The sequence below is a fragment of the Lucilia sericata genome, unplaced genomic scaffold (genome assembly GCF_015586225.1).
Source record: "Lucilia sericata isolate MDLA Ls3-8-SP2 unplaced genomic scaffold, ASM1558622v1 Contig001831F_arrow, whole genome shotgun sequence".
Lineage (NCBI taxonomy): Eukaryota > Metazoa > Arthropoda > Insecta > Diptera > Calliphoridae > Lucilia > Lucilia sericata.
The window spans coordinates 67,370-80,000 of NW_023995727.1; the positions used below are offsets into that span (position 1 = coordinate 67,370).

Genomic DNA, 12,631 nt, shown 5'->3' on the forward strand with positions numbered 1-12,631 from the left:
TGCACATTCTTTAGCAAATTTTCCGTTATTTTTACTAAACATCATTGCTTAACCCATTAGATCCCAACCATCTTAAAATAAAAAACCCAGAAAAATAATTATTTAATTTATTAAAATAAAATTACATTCGAATTTCTTTCCACTAGATTTGTGTACTCGTTTTTAAAACGAGAAAAATTATGCGAATTCGTTTTTAAACGAGAAATTTACAAGGATTCGGTTTACAAAACAGACAGAACTATGTAATAGTATTTTGCCCAAATTGGCTTTTTGTATTACTGAATAAATAAATAAATAAAATATTTTTGTTTTTACGTTATTGATAATTTTCTTAATGCAAAATATAGGCCGATCCTTAGTAAAACTTGGAGAAAGGACTTGTTTTTAATTTTTAAGAATTTTTTATCCATCCCTGTATAATTTCTCACACAACTTTTGTGCTTGCTCTGTTTTGTTGTTATTAACAATATATTTGCTTCCAAAATCCCACTTTCTGGTCTCTAGGATTTCGTTTTTATTTAAAATCGTTGAAAATTTTAAAACTAAACGTAGTTGAAAACTTAGCCGGCATACAGTCGATTTTAAGCCGCCGCCGACATATTTAGTGTCAGTCGCCGCCGACATATTTAGTGCCAGTCGCAGGGCTCTGCTTGCATCTGCCTGTTTGCAATAAAATTGTTATTTTCGCAATAATTTTGAAAAAACTCGTACGAAAAATACCGGAAAGCGTGTGAGAAATCAATAAAACATTTTAACATTAATTAAAACGTCTGGCCGAGTCCTTCAATTGGTAAATATTATCATTTTCTTTGTGTAAATTTATAGTAAACTAAAACTTCAAGATCATAACTAAATGTGTGAAATTTTTAATGATGCGTAAAATTTTATTACTAATTCATAATAATAAAAAAATATAAAACTTTAATAACAATATATATTAGATATGTATATTGCATATACATAGTAATTATGTATTAGAGTAAACAATGAAAATGATTGTGCAATGTTAAGGGGGTCACAACCTTAACTTTTTTTCACAATTTAGTTTGAGACACATAAAAACCAAAAAAAAAGTAGGTTGCTGTGGACGACACTGAGAAGAAATTGATAATATGATGAAAACAAGACACCGCCAACAATATATTTAATTATTTTATCATTTTTATTTAAGGTAAAAGCTACTCATTTGTCTAATCGATAAAAATATATAAAAGAAAAGAAACGAAAAAAATCGTAAATTTGTTTAGTGATTGTGAAAGATTTTTAATCAATAAACAAGTGTTTATATAGTATGTCAATGTGCACATGGTATATTTCCTGGTATTTTTGTTTTTGGTGCAAAACGAAATGATAATAGAAACAAATTTTAGGTTTTTATCTCTTGGTACAAGTGTACTAAGGAGTTACTAACATGTTTGGTAGTATTGTAGGCTTTTTGTTTTTATTGTAGTCAAATTTTTGTTAGAACAAATTTTTGTTAGAACAAAAGTACTTTTTGGGCGCATAATAGGAATTGTTTTGAAAAATAAATTGAAAAATAAATAAAGTTTTGGCTATAGACTGCTATATATTCTCAACTAGTCCATATAGCCGACTATATAATGTTTTATAGGCTCGACTATAGTGTATTCCATAGTTTAGTCTACAGTAATAGACTAGTCTGTAGTCTAATAGTTGACTAATCTAATGTCTAGACTATAGACTATACACCATTTTTCTTATATTCTAAAGTGCATTTTAAATTTTCACTTTTATTAATTCCTAATATAAACCATATTTTTCGTTATAAAATATTAAAGAATACAATCGCCTCTAAATAAAACAAAACAATAAGCTCTTTTTTCAAGAGTTTTATTTGTCAAATGTTCATTATGAGTAATTAAATCTTTTTAATAGAAAAACAAAAAAACTAAGGCATAAATATTTATCAAATAAATGCGATTTTTAACACCCGTGACTTGGTGCTATATGATACAATACATATTTAGTTATTTTTAATAAAAAATATAGTTTATACAGCTACAATAATGTTATTTTATCTAAACTTAAATAAACAATTTAAAATAGGTTTGTTAGTATTAAAAGGCGTAATGTATGTAAAATATTTAAGGTATTCACGTCTAAATAATTATAAACTAAAAGTTATTTCTCTAAAAAGTTAGTAGATTATGTTATAGCATAAAGCTAGTTCTAATTAATTGCTGTTCAAAAAAATCAATCAATTTGTAGGTATTTAACAATAAATCAAAATTTTTAGATTTTACCTCAAATAATATAGATTTAAAGCCAACCATGACAATTATTTCAACATTAATCTTTTATGTTAGCAATTGCTGGCTTAAATTTACTTTAGATAAGCAGTTCAATGTAATTTCTAGGGAAATAAAAAAAAATATTTTGATTAATTTGGAAATTTCAAACAACTTTGCTGATAAGAGTTTTGTATGCCCACAATATTAATTCATCTTTGCTATTTTTATAAGAGTTGAAAAAAGTCTAAAGTGAATGCCTTTACAAAATAATTAAATTATTTATTATTTCCCTAAAAGATTATGCAAAAGATTTGTTTAGTTCTAGTTTAGTTTTAGTTAAGATCTAGTTAGTTTCTGGTATAGTTATATTTAGTTCTAGTTCAGTTTTAGGTCAGCTCTATTTTAGTTCAGTTCGTTTCTAGTTCAGGTCTAGTTTTAGTTCTAGTTTAGTTTTTAGTTCAGTTCTAGTTCAGTTCTAGTTTCAGTCTAGTTCAGTTCTAGTTCAGTTCTAGTTTCAGTTCTAGTTCAGTTTCTAGTTCAATTCTAGTTCAGTTTCTAGTTCAGTTCTAGTTAAGTTCTAGTTCAGTTCTAGTTCAGTTCTAGTTCAGTTCTAGTTCAGTTCTAGTTCTAGTTCAGTTCTAGTTCAGTTCTAGTTAAGTTCTAGTTGAGTTCTAGTTCAGTTCTAGTTCAGTTCTAGTTCAGTTCTAGTTCAGTTCTAGTTCAGTTCTAGTTCAGTTCTAGTTCAGTTCTAGTTCAGTTCTAGTTAAGTTCTAGTTCAGTTCTAGTTCAGTTCTAGTTCAGTTCTAGTTCAGTTCTAGTTCAGTTCTAGTTCAGTTCTAGTTCAGTTCTAGTTCAGTTCTAGTTCAGTTCTAGTTCAGTTCTAGTTCAGTTCTAGTTCAGTTCTAGTTCAGTTCTAGTTCAGTTCTAGTTCAGTTCTAGTTCAATTCTAGTTCAGTTCTAGTTCAGTTCTAGTTCAGTTCTAGTTCAGTTCTAGTTCAGTTCTAGTTCAGTTCTAGTTCAGTTCTAGTTCAGTTCTAGTTCAGTTCTAGTTCAGTTCTAGTTCAGTTCTAGTTCAGTTCTAGTTCAGTTCTAGTTCAGTTCTAGTTCCGTTCTAGTTCAGTTCTAGTTAGTTCTAGTTCAGTTCTAGTTCAGTTCTAGTTCAGTTCTAGTTCAGTTCTAGTTCAGTTCTAATTCAGTTCTAGTTCAGTTCTAGTTCAGTTCTAGTTCAGTTCTAATTCAGTTCTAGTTCAGTTCTAGTTCAGTTCTAGTTCACTTCTAGTTCAGTTCTAGTTCAGTTCTAGTTCAGTTCTAGTTCAGTTCTAGTTCAGTTCTAGTTCAGTTCTAGTTCAGTTCTAGTTCAGTTCTAGTTCAGTTCTAGTTCTGTTCTAGTTCAGTTCTAGTTCAGTTCTAGTTCAGTTCTAGTTCAGTTCTAATTCAGTTCTAGTTCAGTTCTAGTTCAGTTCTAGTTCAGTTCTAGTTCAGTTCTAGTTCAGTTCTAGTTCAGTTCTAATTCAGTTCTAGCTCAGTTCTAGTTCAGTTCTAGTTCAGTTCTAGTTCAGTTTTAGTTCAGTTCTAGTTCAGTTCTAGTTCAGTTCTAGTTCCGTTCTAGTTCAGTTCTAGTTTAGTTCTAGTTCAGTTCTAGTTCAGTTCTAGTTCAGTTCTAGTTCAGTTTCTAGTTCAGTTCTATTCAGTTCTAGTTCGTTCTAGTTCAGTTCTAGTTCAGTCTAATTCAGTTCTAGTTCAGTTCTAGTTCAGTTCAGTTCTAGTTCAGTTCTAGTTCAGTTCTAGTTCAGTTCTAGTTCAGTTCTAGCTTCAGTTCTAGTTCAGTTCTAGTTCAGTTCTAGTTCAGTTCTAGTTCAGTTCTAGTTCAGTTCTAGTTCAGTTCTAGTTCAGTTCTAGTTCAGTTCTAGTTCAGTTCTAGTTCAGTTCTAGTTCAGTTCTAGTTCAGTTTCTAGTTCAGTTCTAGTTCAGTTCTAGTATTCAGTTCTAGCTCAGTTCTAGTTCAGTTCTAGTTCAGTTCTAGTTCAGTTCTAGTTCAGTTTCCGTTCAGTTCTAGTTCAGTTCTAGTTCAGTTCTAGTTCAGTCTAGTATTCTAGTTCATTTAGTTCAGTTCTAGTTCAGTTCTAGTTCAGTTCTAGTTCAGTTCTAGTTCAGTTCTAGTTCAGTTCTAGTCAGTTCTAGTTCTAGTTCAGTTCTAGTTCAGTTCTAGTTCAGTTCTAGTTCAGTTCTAGTTCAGTTCTAGTTCAGTTCTAGTTCAGTTCTAGTTCAGTTCTAGTTCAGTTCTAGTTCAGTTCTAGTTCAGTTCTAGTTCAGTTCTAGTTCAGTTTTAGTTCAGTTCTAGTTCAGTTCTAGTTCAGTTCTAGTTCAATTCTAGTTCAGTTCTAGTTCAGTTCTAGTTCAGTTCTAGTTTCAGTTCTAGTTCAGTTCTAGTTCAGTTCTAGTTCAGTTCTAGTTCAGTTCTAGTTCAGTTCTAGTTCAGTTCTAGTTCAGTTCTAGTTCAGTTCTAGTTCAGTTCTAGTTCAGTTCTAGTTCAGTTCTAGTTCAGTTCTAGTTCAGTTCTAGTTCAGTTCTAGTTCAGTTCTAGTTCAGTTCTAGTTCGGTTCTAGTTCAGTTGCAGTATGTAGATTGTAGTGTGCACTTATAGTCTGAACTATGTCTGAACTAAAGATCAAACTTATGTTTTTCAAAATAATAGCTTGGATAATAACCAATAACGTAATAACTCCAGCAGTTGTATTGCAGAAATCTTTGTTGGATTTCGTAGATTCACACTACAGCTTTTATTTAATAAAAAATAGAAAGTTTATTAAGTTTAAAATTTAACACATTTTTTTATTCATAAAATTTAATAATAGCATCACCAAACAAACACTCTCACTTGTAAATAAAACTACAAATACTATAACAATTTAAAACATTTGTCGACAAGTTTGTTTGCCAGTTTCGCAAACACTTAACTTTTTTTAAAAGGTACTTTAATGAATCATCAAAAAACTTAATAATTTTACTTTCATTTTCTTTAAAAGATTTTATTTTATTATTTTCTTCAATACTAATAATTTCTAAAGATTTTAAAGTTGTGGCCAAGAACATGAGAATTTTCTAAAAAAAACCCATAATTCTTTAATACTAGCTATAAATCAATCTACATTTCATTGACCTTTTTGATTGTTGCTCATAAGTTTAACCCACTTTATAGGCAAGTTATGCATATTTATTTTCTAATTTCTGATAAGCATTATATTTACAATACAATTAAACAAAAATGAAACATAAAAAACAGCAAATAAACTTCAAGTGATTCCAAAAGTTCAATTTACAATCATAACCAAACCACAATGAAAAAAATATTGCGAAACAAATGATTGATGCTCATAGGCAGTCTAGAGTTAAAACATACTAAAACGTACAAAAGTTAAAACGCTCGACACACATTATTTAATGTTTTTATAATTATTTTATTAAATATTTTTGTTAATACGCATTTAATTTATAATTTATTTACAGCATTTGTTGCCTAGATAATTATTTGTTAAAAAAAAGAACAAAACAACAGAATAATGACGGTGGTAGCAAGTGGTGGTGATGCAGTTGGAGGTAACATAGGTTTAATAGCCATGTTGGCAGATAAGGTGGGCGTAGGTGAAGCGGCTATACGTTTGTTATTTACTCTATTTGCCGGTAAATTGGAACTTAACTTTAACCTCAAACTATTTTAGTTAATATCCATATTTTTTAACTATTTCCAGGTTACCCCATAGCATTTATTTATCGTTTCTTAATACAGCCTCAATCTTCTAAGCCGGTACACCACATTTTCTTTGCTTTGTGTGGTTTTGGTTTGTGTTTCTTTAACTATGGCTTTGATACTTATCACTCTTTAATCTCGATTTGGATTACATATCTATTGGTGCGTTTACTGCACAATAACACCCAACAATTGGTGGCCATTAATTTCGTTTTCCATATGGCTTATCTCTTAACCGGCTATTACTTTACCGAGAGCAATGAATATGATATTTTGTGGACTACTCCTCAATGTGTTTTAGCTTTGCGCATGATTGGTTTTGCTTTTGATATTGCCGATGGCCGTAAGCCTAGAGAGAAGTTGTCGAAAGATCAACAGGAGTGTGCTTTAGAACAGATACCTTCTTTACTGGAGTTGTCTGCTTATGCTTATTTCCCCAGTTCATTTTTAATTGGTCCTCAGTTTCCGTTTAAACGTTATCAGCGTTTTATCAATGGTGAATATGCCCAATATAAGGGTTTCGTTAAGGCTGGTTTAACCCGCCTGTTAGTGGGTTTGTTGTATTTGGCTGTGCGTCAAGTTGGTGCCATGTTATTCCCTGATAACTACTTCTTAACCGATGCTTATCGTAATCAACCATTCTTCTGGCGTTTAATCTATTTGGGCTTCTGGGCGAAGTTCTCTTTGTACAAATACATTTCTTGCTGGCTGTTGACCGAGGGTGGTCTTATGTCTTTGGGTAAGTTGGACGGAAATAAAATTGAATACATTCTAATCCAGTTCTAGTTCGGTTCTAGTTCTGTTCTAGTTCTGTTCTAGTTCAGTTTCTAGTTCAGTTCTAGTTCAGTTCTAGTTCAGTTCTAGTTCAGTTCTAGTTCAGTTCTAGTTCAGTTCTAGTTCAGTTCTAGTTCAGTTCTAGTTCAGTTCTAGTTCAGTTCTAGTTCAGTTCTAGTTCAGTTCTAGTTCAGTTCTAGTTCAGTTCTAGTTCAGTTCTAGTTCAGTTCTAGTTCAGTCTAGTTCAGTTCTAGTTCAGTTCTAGTTCAGTTCTAGTTCAGTTCTAGTTCAGTTCTAGTTCAGTTCTAGTTCAGTTCTAGTTCAGTTCTAGTTCAGTTCTAGTTCAGTTCTAGTTCAGTTCTAGTTCAGTTCTAGTTCAGTTCTAGTTCAGTTCTAGTTCAGTTCTAGTTCAGTTCTAGTTCAGTTCTAGTTCAGTTCTAGTTCAGTTCTAGTTCAGTTCTAGTTCAGTTCTAGTTCAGTTCTAGTTCAGTTCTAGTTCAGTTCTAGTTCAGTTCTAGTTCAGTTCTAGTTCAGTTCTAGTTCAGTTCTAGTTCAGTTCTAGTTCAGTTCTAGTTCAGTTCTAGTTCAGTTCTAGTTCAGTTCTAGTTCAGTTCTAGTTCAGTTCTAGTTCAGTTCTAGTTCAGTTCTAGTTCAGTTCTAGTTCAGTTCTAGTTCAGTTCTAGTTCAGTTCTAGTCAGTTCTAGTTCAGTTCTAGTTCAGTTCTAGTTCAGTTCTAGTTCAGTCTAGTTCAGTTCTAGTTTCAGTTCTAGTTCAGTTCTAGTTCAGTTCTAGTTCAGTTCTAGTTCAGTTCTAGTTCAGTTCTAGTTCAGTTCTAGTTCAGTTCTAGTTCAGTTCTAGTTCAGTTCTAGTTCAGTTCTAGTTCTAGTTCAGTTCTAGTTCAGTTCTAGTTCAGGTCTAGTTCAGGTCTAGTTCAGTTCTAGTTCAGTTCTAGTTCAGTTCTAGTTCAGTTCTAGTTCAGTTCTAGTTCAGTTCTAGTTCAGTTCAGTTCAGTTCTAGTTCAGTTCTAGTTCAGTTCTAGTTCAGTTCTAGTTCAGTTCTAGTTCAGTTCTAGTTCAGTTCTAGTTCAGTTCTAGTTCAGTTCTAGTTCAGTTCTAGTTCAGTTCTAGTTCAGTTCTAGTTCAGTTCTAGTTCAGTTTTAGTTCAGTTTTTCAGTTCTAGTCAGTTTTTATTAAAACATTTCGTTTCTGTTTCTTTTTTAGGCTTCACTTACAATGGCAAAGCCGCAGATGGTAGTGATGAATGGAATGGTTGTTCAAATGTCAAATTATATTTACTAGAAACTGGTAATACCATGGAACATTACGTCAAATCCTTTAATGTCAATACAAATCAATGGGTGGCCTCTTATGTATACAAACGTTTGAAATTCTTAAACAATCGTACCATAAGTTATGCAGCAGCGCTATTTTTCTTAGCAGTATGGCATGGTTTCCATACCGGATACTATATGTCCTTCTTTATAGAGTATATGATAGTAACCACCGAAAAACAGGTTAGTTTCTATAAAAATACACATTTTATTATTATTAACTTTAATTAAAAATTATTCATGTTTTCAACAGATCGAAGGTGTTTACAATAAATCAGTGGTCACCAATTATGCTTCCCTTGTCGAGACGCTGCCTTTTAAAATCTTAAAATTCATCGCCTTGAAATCATACAATTTAATATATATGGGCTGGTGTCTAACACCCTTCATATTCTTAAGCTATGAACGTTGGATTGAGGTCTTTAAAGCAGTAAATTATTTCGGTTTTGTCTATGTGGCCATTTGGTTTGTTATCTATAAATTAATTAAGGCAATGAGTGCGAAATCACGCTCAAAACAGGAACGTGTTGCCAGCAAGGCTACCGATTTATCGCCCACAATTAATGAACAACGTACAACAGATAGCAAGGCCACAGATCTGTCTCCAACTTTAGAAGAAAATAAAAAAGACAATTAAACAATTAAGACGTAGAGAAACAAAAAAAAAGAAAGACAATTTTTTGCATTAAGCAGAGACAAGTTTAAAGACCTTGTTAAAATGTTATTTCCCCTCCAGAACACAGGCTTAAGAAATTTTTGCAAAAAAGCAAACATCCAAAAATAAAAGGTAACAGGGAGCAGTAATAGAACTCTTTAAGCAGGGATATAGTAAATATTAATACTAATTACTGCACTGCTCCTATAGCAGCTGTAGTATTAAGGGTTTAATATTTATTTAAGAGCTTTTGCTGTTCCTTTAATTGTATGTATGATGTATTAGTTTATTAAATTTTTAATAATTATTATTATTTTCCTTAAACTTTTAAACAATTTTGTTTATTTAAATTAATTTTTATTATATCAATTATTTGTTAATTTTGTTAAATAGTTTTCTTTTTCTCCCTTTTCCTTCTTTTTTACTAAAATGTATTACTTTTTTTTTTGCTTTTAAGATTTTTTTAATTATTTACTTTTTTTATATATATAATAATGACTTTCTATTTGGGAAAAGAGTTTAAATGAATTAAAGATAAATATACACACAACACTACTTTATCTAGTCAAACGAATTAATATTTAAATATCTTAATATTTAAACAAAACAAAAATCACAACAACAACAAGAAAAACATATGTAATTAACTTAAATAATAAACAATTTAATTAAAATTCCCAGCTATTTTTAAATATTATTATAATAAAAAAAAAAAAAACAAATCAAAAAAAATCAAGCAAAATACTTTACCATACCATAATTAATTATTAATAATTATAAAACCAAAAGCCTATTAAAAGGTAAACAAAAATACAGTTTATAATATTTATAATAGTGGTCAATATTCTGAAAATTATCTATAATTAAAAATCTTTTCCATAATTCTACAACTGACTAATTAGAAAATAATTTATCATTTGTCATTATCATGAAATTGTTCAAATGAAACGGGTTAAGTGAAAGCTTAATTAAACCTAAATTAATTTGATCTAACAATATGACAAATTGCTGACAAAAGATGATATCTCAAAATCTAGTTCTAGTTTAGTTCTAGTTCGGTTCTAGTTCAGTTTTAATTCAGTTCTAGTTCAGTTTTAGTTCAGTTCTAGTTCAGTTCTTGTTCAGTTCTAGTTTAGTTCTAGTTTAGCTTAAGTTCATTTCTAATTCAGTTCTAGTTCTGTTTTAGTTCTGTTCTAGTTCTGTTCTAGTTCTGTTCTAGTTCTGTTCTAGTTCTGTTCTAGATCTGTTCTAGTTCTGTTCTATTACTGTTCAAGTTCTGTTTAAGTTCTGTTTTGTTCTAGTTCTGTCAAGTTCTGTTCAAGTTCTGTTCAAGTTCTGTTCTAGTTTCTGCTCTAGTTCTGTTCTAGTTCTGTTCATTTCTGTTCTAATTCTGTTATAGTTCAGTTTTACTTCAGTTTTAGTTCGGTTCTAGATCAGTTCTAGTTCTGTTAAGTTCTGTTTTGGTTCAGTTCAAGTTCAGTTCTAGTTCAGTTTTAGTTCAATTCTAGTTCAGTTCTAGTTCAGTTCTAGTTCAGTTCTAGTTCAGTTCTAGTTCAGTTTCTAGTTCAGTTCTAGTTCAGCCTCTAGTTCAGTTCTAGTTCAGTTCTAGTTCAGTTCTAGTTCAGTTAGTTCAGTTCTAGTTCAGTTCTAGTCAGTTCTAGTTCAGTTCTAGTTCAGTTCTAGTTCAGTCTAGTTCAGTTCCTAGTTCAGTTCTATGTTCAGTTCTAGTTCATAGTTCTAGTTCAGTTCTAGTTCAGTTCTAGTTCAGTTCTAGTTCAGTTCTAGTTCAGTTCTAGTTCAGTTCTAGTTCAGTTCTAGTCAGTTAGTTCAGTTCTAGTTCAGTTCTAGTTCAGTTCTAGTTCAGTTCTAGTTCAGTTCTAGTTCAGTTCTAGTTCAGTTCTAGTTCAGTTCTAGTTCAGTTCTAGTTCAGTTCTAGTTCAGTTCTAGTTCGTTCTAGTTCAGTTCTAGTTCAGTTCTAGTTTTCTAGTTTAGCTAAGTTCATTTCTAATTCAGTTCTAGTTCTGTTTTAGTTCTGTTTTAGTTCTGTTCTAGTTCTGTTCTAGTTCTGTTTTGTTCTGTTCTAGTTCTGTTCAAGTTCTGTTCTAGTTCTGTTCAAGTTCTGTTCAAGTTCTGTTTAAGTTCTGTTTGTTCTAGTTCTGTTCAAGTTCTGTTCTAGTTCTGCTCTAGTTCTGTTCTGTTCTAGTTGTTCTAGTTCAGTTCAAGTTATTCAGTTCTAGTTCAGTTCTAGTTCAGTTCTAGTTCAGTTCTAGTTCAGTTCTAGTTCAGTTCTAGTTCAGTTCTAGTTCAGTTCTAGTTCAGTTCTAGTTCAGTTCTAGTTCAGTTCTAGTTCAGTTCTAGTTCAGTTCTAGTTCAGTTCTAGTTCAGTTCTAGTTCAGTTCTAGTTCAGTTCTAGTTCAGTTCTAGTTCAGTTCTAGTTCAGTTCTAGTTCAGTTCTAGTTCAGTTCTAGTTCAGTTCTAGTTCAGTTCTAGTTCAGTTCTAGTTCAGTTCTAGTTCAGTTCTAGTTCAGTTCTAGTTCAGTTCTAGTTCAGTTCGAGTTCAGTTCTAGTTCAGTTCTAGTTCAGTTCTAGTTCAGTTCTAGTTCAGTTCTAGTTCAGTTCTAGTTCAGTTCTAGTTCAGTTCTAGTTGAGTTCTAGTTCAGTTCTAGTTCAGTTCTAGTTCAGTTCTAGTTCAGTTCTAGTTCAGTTCTAGTTCAGTTCTAGTTCTAGTTCAGTTCTAGTTGAGTTCTAGTTCTATTCTAGTTCAGTTCTAGTTGCGTTTTAGTTCTGTTCTAATTTAGTTTTAGTTCAGTATCAGTTCTAGATCAGTTATAATTTATTTCTTGTTCAGTTCTAGTTCAGTGCTAGTTCTGTTTTAGTTCTATTCTAGTTCTGTTTTAGTTCAGTTTTAGTTGTAATCTAGTTCTGTTCTAGTTCAGTTTTATTTCTGTTCTAGTTCTGTTCTGATCTAGTTCACTAAAGCTAAACTAGATCTGAACGAGAAGATCTAGTTTAGCTTTAGTTAGGTTGTAATACTGTTCTAGAGACTATAGACACAAAGTGTTATAGACTCGATTCGTAACTTCAGCCGATTGTGTTAAATTACACTTATTTTACCAAGTTATAATTAAAGAATTTTAAATCTAAAAATGTAGTTCAAAAAAATGTTGAAACAAATTCGAAAGTAATCTTTATAACTGCCTAAAACTTTTTGGATTCCAAAACATACTATTAATAAGATGTTTTTGTAATATTTTTAAATTCAGAATATAGAACCACTATTTATTTAACTTAGTTATAAGCTGCTTAAAAATATCTCCCTCTCTTCGAAATATAAAACAAATATTGTGATCTTGCCTAAGTTAAGAGGATGCGATCATATGTCTCGACTCCAGTGGTAATTGAAGTGATATTTTCAATTTGAAGAAAATTGATATCAAATATGGTATCAAATTAAACATTATAAAATATAAACCAATAGAAGTATTCACTTATACAGGAAATAGGAATTTGTAAAGAAAATGGCATTAACTTACAATAAGTTTTAAAAAAGGATAAATTTAACATTAAATTTAAACCGAACAAAAAACCATATTAAGAAAATAATTTGAAAAAAATATTACAAATCCAACAAAAAGCACTGCACATTGTGTTTGAAATGATATTTTGGTAATATATGGCAAAAAATAAGAACGAAAATAAAACAAAATATGAAAAAATTCCAAGAAATGATTTTAATTTAAAAGAGAACATTGTATAGCAACTGTATTTATTTATTTATTTTTATTTATTTATCTATCTATCTATCTATCTATCTATCTATCTATCTATCTATCTATCTATCTATCTATCTATCTATCTATCTATCTATCTAT

At 30.7% G+C, this 12,631-nt stretch overlaps 1 protein-coding gene across 1 annotated transcript; it reads left to right on the plus strand.

The window, feature by feature from the left end:
- The first annotated feature begins 630 nt into the window (after nucleotides 1-630).
- On the plus strand, nucleotides 631-8,870 carry LOC119612795 (lysophospholipid acyltransferase 5). The gene is made up of 5 exons (XM_037968661.1): nucleotides 631-790; nucleotides 5,760-5,933; nucleotides 6,002-6,739; nucleotides 7,995-8,287; nucleotides 8,358-8,870. Exons 2-5 carry the CDS (start codon nucleotides 5,813-5,815, stop codon nucleotides 8,739-8,741), a joined length of 1,536 nt encoding a protein of 511 aa, XP_037824589.1. The 5' UTR covers nucleotides 631-790; nucleotides 5,760-5,812; the 3' UTR covers nucleotides 8,742-8,870.
- Nucleotides 8,871-12,631: the final 3,761 nt, after the last annotated feature.

Bases quoted from the DNA above. Each gene is read 5' to 3' on its own strand.
- LOC119612795 (XM_037968661.1), top strand. From the start codon at position 5,813: ATGACGGTGGTAGCAAGTGGTGGTGATGCAGTTGGAGGTAACATAGGT. The intron at 5,934-6,001 runs GTAAATTGGAAC...AACTATTTCCAG, and splicing joins GTTATTTACTCTATTTGCCG to GTTACCCCATAGCATTTATT. The intron at 8,288-8,357 runs GTTAGTTTCTAT...TGTTTTCAACAG, and splicing joins TAGTAACCACCGAAAAACAG to ATCGAAGGTGTTTACAATAA.